We start from the raw sequence: 15,509 nt of genomic DNA on the forward strand, positions 1-15,509 counted from the left end.
AAAGATCCTCTATATATATTTAATCACCGTTATTCCAGAGTTCCCTAGAACCGGATTGTGACCTTTCTTTAACACTCTCGAACAGGATGGAACGCCGGACCGGTTTTTAGCGGACCGGAGAACCTACTAGAAAATACTTGTTAGAATAATAAAATGTTTACAGGTTAAATCTGAGTAATATTTATCGTAACTATAGTATACTAAAGGATGTTTTACTTGCAGAAACAATTTCTTTAGTCTGCAGCTCATTGATCAACGGGTTATATGTTTCTCTAAAAAGTTTTTTATTAATTTATATTGCCCTCAGCTAAATCAGTAGTTTTTTTTTAAACGAGGTCTGCTTTTTCATGGAGAAGTTAAAATAGGATTTTTTCTATTCTTTTTCGTATATTGAATACTGTTTTTCTCGCCAATATAAGTGCAGATACTACATTCTAAAACAAAGTTAAAATATCAATATTTTTAATTGAAATTGAATAAACCAAAAATAAAAAGTTACTAATTATAAATATTTTGTTATGTAATAAAGTTGGCAAATAAATAATATTAATAATATATATGCTTGTCATCATTCAAGCTTTATAATAGTGCACATTTGAAAATTGTACTTTTTGTACCACTTGAACAGATGAAAACGGTTCCCATTCCTTTTTCTAATTTAAAATGCGCGATTGAATTTAAAAAGAGTTTTTCTAGGCATAATCTAAAAAAATTCATTATAATAAATTTTATTTGTCATTTCTATCACTTTTGCGAAAACTTAAATAAAACCATTCCTTAACTGTATGAATGAGGTTAACTTTGTATGCAAATTAATGGCAAAATAAAATACACCTACCATAAAATTTCAAACTAGAATATAAAATTATTTGTGAAAATAACTGTTTGAGTAATAGAAATAACTTCTAAATGCAAAAACATGACAAAAAAACACCAAAGATTCCAACAAACTGACAGTAGTACACAAGTACACAAACCAGAAACGTCACAAATTTTACTTAAATTCTGAAAACGTCCCCAAGCGTCTTTTTTGTGTTTATCTCTTTTTGATGTACTAAGTGTAGAGCTATAGTTTATTCGTCTTCCGGGTTTGGACCGTGTCATTTGTGAGTGACCCAAAAGTGGGTTCATCTCAACCCACGATGAACCCACTTTTGGGTCACTCACAAATGACACGGTCCAAACCCGGAAGACGAATAAACTATAATTCTGACTCTGGCCGTGGAAGCCTACGATTTCATAAGTGTAGAGCGTTCATTAAAATAACATGTGTCTTCACTTAATAACAGGCGGTAGCTATTTTGTCCTTAGTTTCGATAGCATTAAAATTTGGGTGATGCGTTGGCAATATAGGCGAATATAAAATTATTTGTGAAAATAACTGTTTGAGTAATAGAAATAACTTCTAAATGCAAAAACGTGACAAAAAAACACCAAAGATTCCAATAAAGTGACAGCCACAAGTAAACAAACCAGAAACGTGACAACTTGTATTTAAAATCTGAAAACGTCTTTTTTGTATTTTTTTTAATGTACTAAGTCTAGAGCGTTCATAAAAATAACATGTGTCTTTAATTAATAACATGCGGTAGCTATTTTGTCTTTAGTTCCATGCGTGGAAGACAATGATTCTAGATAAAAGTATCGAAACAACAAAAATATAATTTATTTAACAATTTTTTTTATTTTAGTTACCAGAGGAACTAGATCGTCCATTTTGTAAAGACTTCTTTACTACGATGTATGATAAACGCACAGAAACAATGTCAAAATTAATGAACATATATGATTCGTTTACACCCATTCTTATAAAGCTAGAAACCATGGTATTAAATACAAATAGTGGACGTTCACCGGTCATGGAACCATATTATAGTTATTGGGAAGAGAAATTGTACAAATGTTTAATAACCATGACCATAAGAAATCTGGATAGCTTTAATATAAAGTTAGAAACGAAGGAGGTAAGTATTTATATAACGTATTTCATTTTGTAAAAAAATGTATTATACCCCGCAACTAATTTGTTACCCCTTAGTAATCCATACCAATTAACTTGACTTTAAGTTGCAAGGTATGGGTTGGCCTACAAGAACTTTTAATTGCCCATGTAACGGTATTTAATTAAGTATCCAGAAATCAGATCTAAGTAACCCAATTCAGTTTAAAATTTTAAATCCTTTCAATAATATTATTCATTGCTTATTGCTAAATGCGATTCTTTGTTTATGACAATAAAAATATCGGTATAACTAGAACACGTGCTGACCTAGTGAAATTTGCAATGTAATCAAAAGTTTATTAAATAATGTGTACAAATTATATTAGTAAAATAATATTATATAACGACGACCAAATAGTGATCGCACAAGACGAGGATGACCTCAGTTTTATGATGAGAAAACTGGAGCAGAAATATACAAAGAATGGGATGGAAATAAACCTAAAGAAAAAACTGAATACCTAACAACGGAGAATACAGAAATAAAACAGCTGGAAATAGACGAAGGTAAACAAATCAAAGGAACAGACAAGTATAAGTATTTAGGCTTCATAATATCAAACAAAGGAACAACGGAGGAAGATATAAAAAATAGACTAGGACAAACAAGAGACTGCATACGAAAATTGAACCCGGTACTATGGGATAAGAACATCAGCACGAAAACAAAGAAAAAAATATATAATACCATGACAAGAAGTATCCTTACTTATGGGTGTGAAAATTGAACAATAAATAAGAAAACCAAAAACAAAATAAGAGCAACAGAGATGGAATTCCTAAGGAGAAGCTGCAGAGTAACAAGAAGAGATGGAATAAATAACATGGAGATTAAGAGGAGAATGGGAATGAACTCCGACATAATAGACTACATCGAACAGAAGAGGTTAACCTGGTATGGACATGTCAGAAGAGCAGACCAAAATCGGTGAATAAATAGAATAACAGAGTGGAGCCCGATAGGAAGAAGAAAGAGAGGCAGACCCCAAAGATCTTTCAGAGATGAAGTGGACGAAGCAATGAGTAGAAGAAACCTACAGGAAGGGGACTGGCTAAACAGGAAAAATTGGAGAAAACGGTTGAGTGAAGAAATACAGTGAAAACTGTGGAAATCCTTGTATATATATATATATATATATATATATATATATTATATATAAACAAACACACGTGAGTTAAATAGCTGGAAAATAACGAGAGTAGATAATTATTATTAAGAATTAAGAATTAACAGTGAACAGTCGAAGCTAGTGTTGTCATCCGTGAACTGGGTACTCTCTCTACTATTATTGTACTTAGAGAACCAATAAAGTAATTATGAGTTTCCAGTGAGTTCGAGTTAATCAAACCCATGCAGGGGGTAAACTACCCATAGAGTTCTACTATGTGGAACTCTTGATGGAAGCAATCCCATAAACATTATAAGAATATACAACATTATTATATGGCGATCCTGGACCAGGCGGAAATGGAGCAGATATAAAAAGGGGGAAAGACTTCGAAGGATGAGGTACAGGAGAATGGAGTTGTAAACAGTAATTTAATCGCAAAGAACAAATATGTCAAACCGGATATGGAGCTAAAAGTACTGTTATACATAATCACGGCAGTTCTAATATTGAAGTTGGTATGGTCAGTATGGAAGGCGCACAGAAGGGATTTGAAAAAGGACATTCATCGAGGCATAGTAGCAAGATCAACGGTAAATCTAGACGTTTAAAGTGGTAAGTCTGCATTATCTGTTTTTATGATACTTCCTTGCACGATTTATTGTACATTTTTATGAATGAATAAATAATATAATACATATTTTTTTTAATACGATTAGGTCACTAGTTTTTAATAAGACTATATGACCTGTATTTATATATATATATATATATATATATATATATATATATATATATATATATATATATATATATATATATATTTACCTCAAGATATTCATGTTATTGACATGGCTTTCATCTATTTATTTAATTATTATTATTACCCTATTTTATTATTATCATTATCTTTGACTAATTTATTACTCTTAGTCTATTATTTTTTTTTATTTTATTTTATTTATTAGACAATTTTTAACAAGTACAATAGGTTTTATTATATTTATATAATTTTATGTATGTATTTATGTTTTTGATAATTTTATCATACTGCGTAAGACTATCGAATTTATGTGTTCATTACGAAGTACAAGAATAACGCAAATGAAAATGGTTTGTTGGGAAGATTTCGTTAAAATAATTGATGAAATTACACAAGAAGTATTGAAGCAAAGCAAAAGGGTCGTGAAGTGAAGAAAGACGTACCTAAAGCTAAAGAAGTTAAAGAAGACGCGACGACACAATTAGTCGAATTATATAATAAATTCATCAATTTAATAAGGAAAAATGGGAAGACATTAACAGACAAATAAAGAGAGACGTATAACAAATATTTTGGCACAATCAGGGATAGCGTTTTGCGCTCATTTCAAGCAGTTAATACAAAAGTAGTAGTTCCGAGCTCGCTACATCAGCTAATTAACAAGAAAATAGAAGAGGAACAAAGTGACAAGCATTTAGAAGACGAAACAAGCGACACAGAGCAAGAAATAAGTATGGCTCTTACAATCAACGAATTTTTAAATATAGCAGGCAAGGTGTTGCCCAGTGAATTTGATGGAAGCACGGGTTAACTGCAGTCATTTTTAGATGCATTGGAACTCTTTGAGAAAATAGCGATAGGGCACGAGGAAACAGTGATACTATTAATTAAAACAAGATTAAACAATAATTCCAGAAACCTTATAACTGCAAAGGATACAATCCCAAGAATAGCAGCGGCACTGAAGAGAGAACTGAGAGTCAATAATCCAAAGACGGTAATAGCTAAAATGGCGAAGAAAAGACAAGGACATAAAAATGCAGCGGTCTATGCATCTGAAGTTGAAGAATTAGCAAAACAGCTAAAAGTTGTATACATAGCGGAAAGAACGCCATTGGACCTAGCGAAAAAATATAAAATGAAAACTGTAGTTGCAACAATAAAACGCAACTTAAACACAAAAAAAGCTAAACTAATATTGTAAGCATGTAACTTCACAACCACGCACGAAGTAATGTCTAAATTTTTATCGATCGACATGACAGAAAATAGCACACAAGGAAGAGTCTTAAATTATAGGACAAATTACTAAGCTAAGAGAGGACAGCACCAGTATAGGAGAGGATATCACAACAAATATGACAAGGGGAGAAGACCTACCTTTGAACAATAGAACGAAGCAAAGGGAAACCAATGGAACTATACACAGAGGGTATAGCCAATACGGCAACCAGGCATATAGAGGAAACCAGAGAGGAGGACATAATAGGAATGTAAGGCTACTAGAATTAAAAGATAGCCGAGGTAAACTGGAAAATCCGCAGTTGGGGTTTTGAATAATCAAGATAACAGAAATATACAGTTAGAAGTGGAATATCACATTTACAACTTCGACCTAAACTGAACAAATTTCGTATTTTATGCAGGAACATGTGAAACCAAACACAAAGGCGAAAATAAAAGGAGTAACTAAAGGAGAATTGCACACAATGGGAGAAATTAAAAGAACACTAGAAGTAAAAGAACGTCGCGTCGGTTTGAACATATATTTCAATTAGTAGAATCTAACTTTCCCATTCCAATGGACGGAATCAATTGGAGAGACTTCATTTCAAATTTTCAATGCATATTGGACTACGCTAATCTGAAAATGCATATTAAATACGACGGAGACTGTTATGTTAGTACGAACATTTTAGATAACATAGATAATGACACGATAATAATACCGCCTAGATGCAAAATTTACAGAATAGTAAAACATTTTCAAACACTAAAAAATGACAGAGTAGTGGAACAACAAGAAATACATCCTGAAATATTGTATCGCTGAGACATGTCGAAAGTTTAACCTAAAACTTAACCCAGGAAAATGTCAATTTTTTAGAAGAGAAGTCACATATTTAGGACATGATCTTTCTCAGGAAGGAGTATCACCAGATACAGCAAAATATGCAACGATTGAACAATATCCGACACCTAAGACAGCAGAAGAGACAAAAAGATTCGTAGCATTTTGTAACTACTATAGACGTTTTATTCAAAATTTTGCTGAAATATGCATACCACTAAACATATTAAACAGATTATCGTGGAAAGAAGTATAATTTTTTTGGTCTGAGGAATGTGAAGAATCATTCAATAAGCTCAAATCATCTCTGATGAAACCACCAATCTTAAAATATCCGGATTTCAGTAAACAATTCATTTTGTCAACAGACGCATCCAACGAGAGTTGTTCAGCAATTTTAAATCAAAATTATAACGGAATAGATCTACCGATAGCATACGCATCAATAAGTTTTAGTAAAGAAGAATGTAATAAACCTATAATCATCAAGAAATTACTAGCAATTGATGGAGGAATTAACCATTTCAAATGTTATTTATATGGAGCACCAACATTTTTGGTAAAAACGGATCATAGACCCTTAACACACCTATTTTATATGAAAGAACCTACCTCAATACTTACGAGGATCAGACTAGATCTAGAGGAATACGACTTTGAAACAGAATATATAATAGGGAAAAATAATTACGCGGACAGTCTTTCGAGAATAACATTGCTCAACTAAAGGACTTATACATAGATAACACGCACATACTAGCTATAACCCGAGCCCAATAAGAAGAAAAATGGGAGAAACAAGACACAATGATACAGAAGGTAACCCTTACATTACAGCCGAAAGTCCACAATCAACCAGTAAGAAGGGTACTAAATAATTTAGAGGCGCATAGACTACCAATTTTGTCTTTTGGAGTAGACCGAATCTCACCAAGACTAAGCATTCGGATCAAAAACAAAATCAAGTGCAGCAAGAGCATGGCCTCAGGATTCAATCACTTTGATTTAAGTCAAATGTTGGCACAGCTTGATTGACTGGCGGTACAGAATGTAGTACGTAAAGCAAAGATATAATTTTTGAATTGTGCACAATTAATGAATTTATCAAAGAAGGAAACTAATTTTTGAAAAAATATAGAACTATACATATGCGAAGTACCAGAAACAATAGAGGACGACAAAGAAAAACGTAGGATAATGGAGGAATATCATAACCCCCCGATGTTTGGAGGTCATGTAGAAAATAATAGGCTAATAAAGAAACTAAAGGAGAGATTCAAATGGAGAAACACGTAAGAAAATACATTAAACAATGTCATAAATGTCAAATTAACAAACCGAAAAGATTACATGTCGGGGAATTCATGATATCGGACACTTTTTCGAAACCATAGGACATAGTGTACATAGACACGATAGGTCTATTCCCTAGAAGTAATGAAGGCAATAAGGAGTGACAGGAAAGAAATAAGTCAAAAGCGACGCCACAACACTTCGAAATAGGAGACCTAGTCCTGGTCAAAAGAGAAGAGAATTGTAAGTTTGATAGTCTTTATGCAGGTCCTTTCATATTAACAAGAGGTAACTAACGTTAACTGTAAAATTAAGATAGATAACGGTAAGATCAAGGAGGTACATGAAAAAAGGCTATACGCTTTTAGTCCAGAAACACAGTGAATTAGTGATTTGTGAAAATGGGAACAATTATATTAATATTGAACATTTTTTTTGTTACTAAATATAAGGAAATATGTACCAAAAAATTTGTTTATAAATATATATATATATATATATATATATATATATATATATGTATATGTAAATAGTGAATGTTAATAATATATGTATGTACAGTAATCAGTTGATAATGACACGAAAAATTTTCTTCTTTCGGAAGAGAAGAGTAAAAACAGTTTATGTAAATTAATTGAAAACGAACAGCACTCAGAGAATTTTTTTCTGAGGGATGGGGATGTAACGGGATTTATTTAAGCATCCAGAAATTAGATCTAAGTAAACCAATTCAGTTTAAAATTTAAAATCCTTTCAATAATATTATTCATTGCTTATTACTAAATGAGACTGTTTGTTTATGACATTGAAAATAGCGGTGTATTTATTAGAACACGCGCTGACCTAGTGAAATTTGCAATGTAATCAAAAGTTTATTAAATAATGTGTACAAATTATATTAGTAAAATATTATATAAACAAACACACGTAAGTTAAATAGCTGGAAAATAACGGGAGTAGATCATTATTATTAAGAATTAAGAGTAAACAGTCGAAGCTAGTGTTGTCATCCGTCAACTGGGTACTCTCTCTATTATTGTAATTAGAGAACCAATAAAGTAATTATGAGTATCCAGTGAGTTCGAGTTAATCAACCCCATGCAGGGGGTAAACTACCTCTAGAGTTCTACTATATGGAACTCTTGATGGAAGCAATCTCATAAACATTATAAGAATATACAACATTAATGTTTAAAAAATACTTACCTATTGAGCAATATGTAGAAGAAAAATGTAATACAGTGTGTAGAAAATAGCTTTGAACCTATTAAGCCGCAAAAATAGAATATACTATATTTTAATTTATATGTTGACGCAAAAGTGTCAAATTATTTATTTTGAGATAATCGCATTTAAATGTTTTAGAGAAGGATATCGACTATAATATAAAACTGGTTTTTTTTTTATAAAATGTAACTAAGAATCAGATAATAATACTTAAAACAATACATTATTACGGTTTTGATTACAAAAATTAATTAAACAATTATAGTTTTAGCAATTGGGTTTTACTAGTAGCAAAATTGAGAATTGGATAAGTTGATATCCAATGAAATAATTGATTTTAACTCTGTTAGTTGTTGATAAAACAATAGATAAATCTTCATCATCTGAACTGTCTTGTACATCTGGTTCCGGTTTCCTTTCTGTTATGCCAGGTAATGTTGATAATCCCTGACACCAACCACGATACTCTTCCGGTATGGTAAGATTCTTGCACAGTTTCAGAAGATCTTTTATTTCGTCATGCTTATAGGAAGTGGTTGTTGATAAAGTCTTTTTAAAATCTTTGGCAGGGTTGGTGACGTTTTATTTTTTGTGTTGTTGGTGGATTTTTTAGTTTTTTTAGGTTTACTTGCAAAGCATGATTTTTTTTCATTACTCTCTTTTATTGTTTCTTTAAAAACATTAATGCAATCAAAATTATCCGAAAGGTCATAACTGTAATAAATCCGACTAAAGGGGCCTTTCAAAAAATTTAAGCATTTGATTTTGAGCCATTTCACTGGTTTTTCGGTTTGGTCAATATTTGTTAATAATAAGTTTTTCCACAAGATTCGATCATAGAAATCTTTATACTTCATTTCTTTTACGGTATATTCCGGTTTTGACACATTTACCCCTTTTACGGGTTTTTCTTGATCTAACATGGAGAAAAATGTTTATTCAGTCATGTAAGGAGTATACAGGAATATTTTTCTTTGCAAATTCTATTGCAGAATGCGTCGAATCTACCTCCATGAGGGTGTGTCCCGTTTCCAAGAACTTTTGCTCTATAATTTTAACATTACCCAACAATTCCACTGCATACATCTATAAAGCAGCCACATTTTAATTGCGGTTCTGCCACCTCAAGTATCCAAGAACAGTGTGATATTGGATACATTACTGTTATTGTTATTCTTTAGATAGTCGAAGATGCAACGTCCTACTTGCGAATTTCCTTTATGTTCATTCATCTCTGTAAAAACGTAACAGTACGTATTATTCGGTAGTTTTGCTTCATAAAAACATAAATTATACACAGATATTTTACGAGAGTAGTATAACTGGCTAACATCTCCACATGGGATTTGTAATACTGCTTGCAGGTCGAAAGTCAGTGAAAGAAAATTATTTTCATTTTTTGCTCTTTTTTTATCCGTTGCTTTTGCATTTTAACATGACTTCTTTCTGTCTATGTGATCGATATATTTTTGTTTATATTGCTCTTTATCACCTCTTTTGCATTGCGATATGCAAGACAGATTGAACGCTAATATTTTTTTGGTTTAAAAAAAGACAAGTTGTACTCTCTGCAAAATATTCTTCTGTATGTGATTTTAGAAACCGGCACCCACTTGTTTTCCTTGGATAGGACTAGATATAAGCTATAGCAGAGCACGTTTCGTGCTCTTTCTTCTATAATGCGACTTCATTGATGGAAATATCTCGATATGGGATTTAACTTTTTGAAATGATTCCTGACTGGTTTCATTAATAGGCGTATGTTTTCTGCCTTTATCATCGCCTGGGAATGTTTCCTAAAAATCTTTATTATTAACAGCATGCGTACATCTATTGATATACTTAATGTTTTGCAGAAAAAATTTCTGCATACTCGAATTTTGTCATTGCCATTTTCAAAGAAATAATGTTTTACATTAGATCTTTCTTTATGTTGTGTTTTCTTGACTAATACGAGTCTTTTTGGCGTAATAATCTGTATGTTTGGCAAAATAAAATCTTTTTCGTTTAAAATCTATTTTCCAATAATTAGTGCAAAGTTAATGTCGCAGTTCCATTAAAAAATGCTCAGTACATTTGTCACAGCTGTCACAATCAAGTGGTGTAGGGCTTTCGCCATCACGTAAAATTATTTTAATAATATAGGGTAAACACTCTGAACGACGTCTTTTAGCCACATTTTTTTCCATTCACTGGGATTACTTGCTTTCTATGTTCTTAAACTGTTTACTTCAGCAATCACTGGTTTGTTAGAAATCTGTGTATTAGATAAAGTTGGACAACTTACCTTAATATTATTCGGTAATAATACATTTGATAATACTTGAATTTTTGAAGAGAAAGAAGGAAATATTTAATTATTTGGTAACATCGTAGGTTCTGTCACACAATTTGAGTCCTTTAATGGCTACACTGGACGTTGTTAAATATCTGGTATTACATTTTGCAAAATAGTTTGAATATAAGAGATATCACCCATTTAATCTTAAAAAACTACATTATCTAGTACTCATTGAGCAGGAGGTAACCAAGACGGATCCTCGTCGGAAAAATCAGATTCCAAAACTGCCTCAATCTCTTGTGTAACACTTGACTAAGTGTAACATCCTTATTAACAAGGTTCTGAAATTGTTTTCTTGTGGCATGTTAAAAAATTTAGTAAGTATTGTATTAAGAAATGTAATTTTCAGTAAACCAACAATTGTGGCTCAATCCCATTAACACAATTCTAATACTAATACTATATACAATAAACCTGTTATTTTTAATGCAGTATTTGCTAAACGCCGCCCTCTAAATTTCATTCCTGTGGGACAACAATTTTAGTTGTCAAAAATAATTATAGGTTACAACACAATTGTCCACAATAAAGTTTTAAAGTAAAAACCACGCAGCTCAGAGACGTTGGTTTAACAATAACAAGGCGCGGAAGAGACTGATAAGACATTTGGTTTTTTTCGTTCTCATGGATTACTAAGGATATATCAGGCAAAACCCAACAAAAGCATATGTTCGGTTTTACCTGTACGACTAGCGGTAAAATTGTTATCTGTTGGGTATCGCTAGTAAAGAATTTGCACAAACTGTAGTTGTTGAAAAATTAATTTTATCATAACTTTGCTGACACATTGCGAATCAGTTGTTGGGTTTTGTCAGAAGAAAAAAGAAAATTATATATATATATATATATATTTATATATATATATATATATATATATATATATATATATATATTTATATATAATTAAACAGATAACTATGAGTATATATTTTCAGCCTATATTCCAAGTAGAAGCAGTGGTGGTAACACCAGAAATTTTACTTAGACCTACAGCGACAGAAATTTACAATATTTTGATAAAGAATTCCAAAGATTTTATGGAGAGGTTAAAGTTAATTCCTCGATGGCAAAACAAATCATGCATTAATTGCGAGCCAATTAAAGTGTCACAAACGGAAGAGTTCTTATATAGTTTTTACGACGAAATCATTAGGGTAACGGATGTGAGCGAATCAATCGCCAAACAAGCTGATGCCGCACATAAGGTAAACTGTTTATCTTAAATTTATTATCATGCAATTATGCAGAGTATTATAAAGGTTTAGTTAGAAAATAATTGTACTATACCAATTAGAAGTTTTAAATCAAGCAGAGGCAGTTGCTTGATCATAATCTCCCATTCTAGCCACAAAGGTTAGAAGATTTTAAAAAAATAAGTTTCCTTGATTCCTGTTAGACAATAGACCACTATATTAATGATATTATTAAATCCAAACTCTGGCACCAGAAACTCATTTATTATTTCACCTGTTAAAAAAGAACCTTTTAAAACGAGGTTAAATTTTATTGTTAAAAATACCTACCGAAATAAGTTTTTTGCTTAAATGATACTCTAAAACACCATAATTTGTGTGGTAACTATTACTAATCAAGTGTCAAATAAAAATAAAGAGTGTTTTTAAGTCAAAATAAAATCCCTAAAGGTGTTTATTTTAACGACTAGTTTCGGGGTTTAAAATTCATATTACGTCCTTAAGCAAATACATAAAAGGCTACGAGGGCCTGTAAAATATGACAACATACCATATTGCAGGGATAGGTTGTCATCGACAAAGAAGTACCTACGTTGTCACGAGTTAATTAAGCAAGCAAATTAGAAGAATTGATTTTACTAAAGAAAGGAAAATAAAAAGAGATAAAATTTTAGAGATAATATAAAAACAATAGAAATTGTTTGTTATATTCCTTATGTGAAAATAATAGTAATGATTTATGTAAGAATCACAGTTGTGACACACATAGAATGTGTTTCCATCAGTGCATTTATCGTGCAACCAATATTTACAACAGGTACTATGTAACCACGGCTCTTTTGACTTAGATCACTGTGTGTGTCTTCACACACCACACAATATGTTTCCAGCTCTTCTACAGGCAAAGATACCTTCTCATCAAGTTTTTCTTTTTACTAATTTTTTTTAACAGAACCTGAGTTTCTTAAAATACGTCGTGTTACTTATTTGCCTTTTTCCATTTTTTTTTTTGATAATTGCTGCTTTTCCAGTTCATCTTTTCCAGTATTAGTTAAAATGGTAACCTGGGTTTTTGTCTTTGCTGTTTTCCTGATTTTCTTTCTCTCCAAATTTTGACACAGAACGAACTGTTTAATACCCTCACATAAAGCGGATGTCTCAGGTGCAGTAAATTTAACGAGAAGCTCTGTCTGGGCAGACTTTACGAATAGATCCGGTGGATGTAAATGAGAAGAAAATCCTGATGAGTGAAAATATCTCGTGTAGAACAAAAACAACAGACGCTATCGAAAAAATCGCGTCTAAAATGGAATTGGGCAGGACACGTCGCCAGATTATTAGACAACCGATGGAAAAAACGTATTTTAGAGTGGAGACCAAGGCAAGAAGTAATACGGAGCGGAGGACGCTCACCAACTATAGGAACTGACGACTTGAAGCGTGTTAGCAATAACTGGATGCAAGCCACACAAGACAGACATATGGAAAGAGCTGATGAAGACCTATGTTCAGCAGTGGACGCATACAGGTTGATAATGATGAAATCTAAATATTACGTTGATAGGAACTTTATAACAGTAGAAAGTAGCATAGCAGCAAGAATTCTTGTGAGATTGTTAAAGTCTTACATAGATGAATTTTTAACGGTGATGATTTTTATAAACATTATATTTTTTAACAATGTGCCAGTTTTTCGTAAAGAAATTTTAATCTTCAAACACTCGGCCTAGTTTTATAATATTTTTTAATATTATAAAACCCGTTTTGTTTTGTAATATTTTTCAAAGGGCCATATACAGTTCTGTCTAGTAGTTGGAGTATCTGCAATGGGAAAATAATGAGAGCATCCTTCCATTTCGTTATTCTTAGCAAAATTTAAAGCTGTTGCAGACGAGAGTAATTCGCGAATTTCCAGTGATATAATTCCAGTAATTCTAATATAATGATACTTTTCTTTGTACAATTTATTGTCAAAAATCGATTATCTACCATTTACCTGAGAGGTTAGCTTCGCCCATACTTCCCTCAAGTGCAATTTGCAGAAAATGATTTTTGTCACGTACCTACCTACCAAATAACTAAAAATAAAGAAGTGCTATTTTTCATCACAACACAGCCGTGTCTGTTAGTAAAGTGAGTTTACTTATTTATCCGAATTCCTTTTTAGCCGCGGTGTGTCGTGATGATGAAGGATATGTAGTAAAACTAGTTTCGTCCATGTTGTAGATATCTTACGACGAAAATAATGGCCATCGAATAACTAAACTAAATAGTTGAAGAAAGCGGTAATATTACTTTTGTTAAAACTGGTGGTCCCGACTAAGCTTGTTGATTGTGGTGAACTCATAAAGATATGGTATACCAATCGAGAATAATACTGCAATAAGCGAGTGTAATTATGAGAATAAACTGACTTATCAAAAAGATTCCAACTTTCACAAACTTTAACAAAGTACAACTTTACTAACTAAACTAAAAATTTAAAACAAAGCTATTATTAAAGCCAACCATTAGGATTTTGTAACAAACAAAAATTTATTAAAAGATTCTAGGAAAATTGTGCCAAATTGCAAAAGAATAAAAATTCTGTATTTCGATATTAAATTAAAAATGAGAAATGCTTATATAAAAGTCAAATTATATCTGCATCATATAGCAAGAAAAAATACATTCTGTATATTAATATTAAATTATCAACGAGAAATACTTATATGAAAACAAAATCATATTTTATCCCAAATTTCGAAATTCGTTCACATAAAAAATTTTGATATAAACTAGTTACTCAGTTATTTTGATATAAACGTTAAATCTATTTGCAGTAGAAACATACATCCACCATAAAAATCTATACGATTGGCGGCTAAGCAAACTGGATATTGCACAAAAGGCACTTACATAAAATGATGAACCATAATTGCTAATAACGGGAAACTGGCGAATTGTTGAGGGTGTCATGTAATGGCAGCCAATTATACATTCTGGCTTCAAAACATATCATACCATAAATCCATAAAAACAAACATAGTTCTGGCAACAATTAGTGTTCCCAATAAGGGTCTAAAATAGTATTTATTTAAAATATAAAAAAAAAGGAATGATTTGGCTTACCTCGTCAAGAGACCGCTCAAAAAAATTTTTTTCATGTATGTTAGACGTTCAGAAAGAGAAAAAAAGATGAATTGCAGGGATGAAACTAGCGCTCGGAATTTTTGGAGCCAAAAAAGAAACTTACTATGAACTGCAGTTGGATTCTTGAGAAGGTTATTTAGATGTTTTTGTACTTGACGGATAGGTGGCGGGATTAACATTAATTTAAATATTTATTAAGAATTACAATTTGCATGAATTATAAAGCATTGACTTTCGAAACGGTTACAAGATGCACCCATAAAAAGTCTTAATCATGTACTTTAAATAGTGTTTAGCTTTTTGATAATGTGGCTGCTGAGAGTTGTGTAAAAATTGTGCCATAATCCAGTTTATGACAGATATAAATAAAATCATTTT

The 15,509-nt window shown here is 31.7% G+C and overlaps 1 protein-coding gene across 1 annotated transcript in view; it reads left to right on the plus strand.

The window, feature by feature from the left end:
- The window catches only part of LOC140442220 (dynein axonemal heavy chain 10-like), a 657,946-nt gene that overhangs the window by 158,535 nt on the left and 483,902 nt on the right, over positions 1-15,509 (plus strand). The window contains 2 exon segments of the mRNA XM_072533298.1: positions 1,692-1,964; positions 11,742-12,011. Of these exon segments, the coding sequence (XP_072389399.1) occupies positions 1,692-1,964; positions 11,742-12,011 (543 nt within the window).

This window comes from Diabrotica undecimpunctata, chromosome 5, assembly GCF_040954645.1.
Source record: "Diabrotica undecimpunctata isolate CICGRU chromosome 5, icDiaUnde3, whole genome shotgun sequence".
In the NCBI taxonomy this organism is placed as follows: Eukaryota; Metazoa; Arthropoda; class Insecta; order Coleoptera; family Chrysomelidae; genus Diabrotica; species Diabrotica undecimpunctata.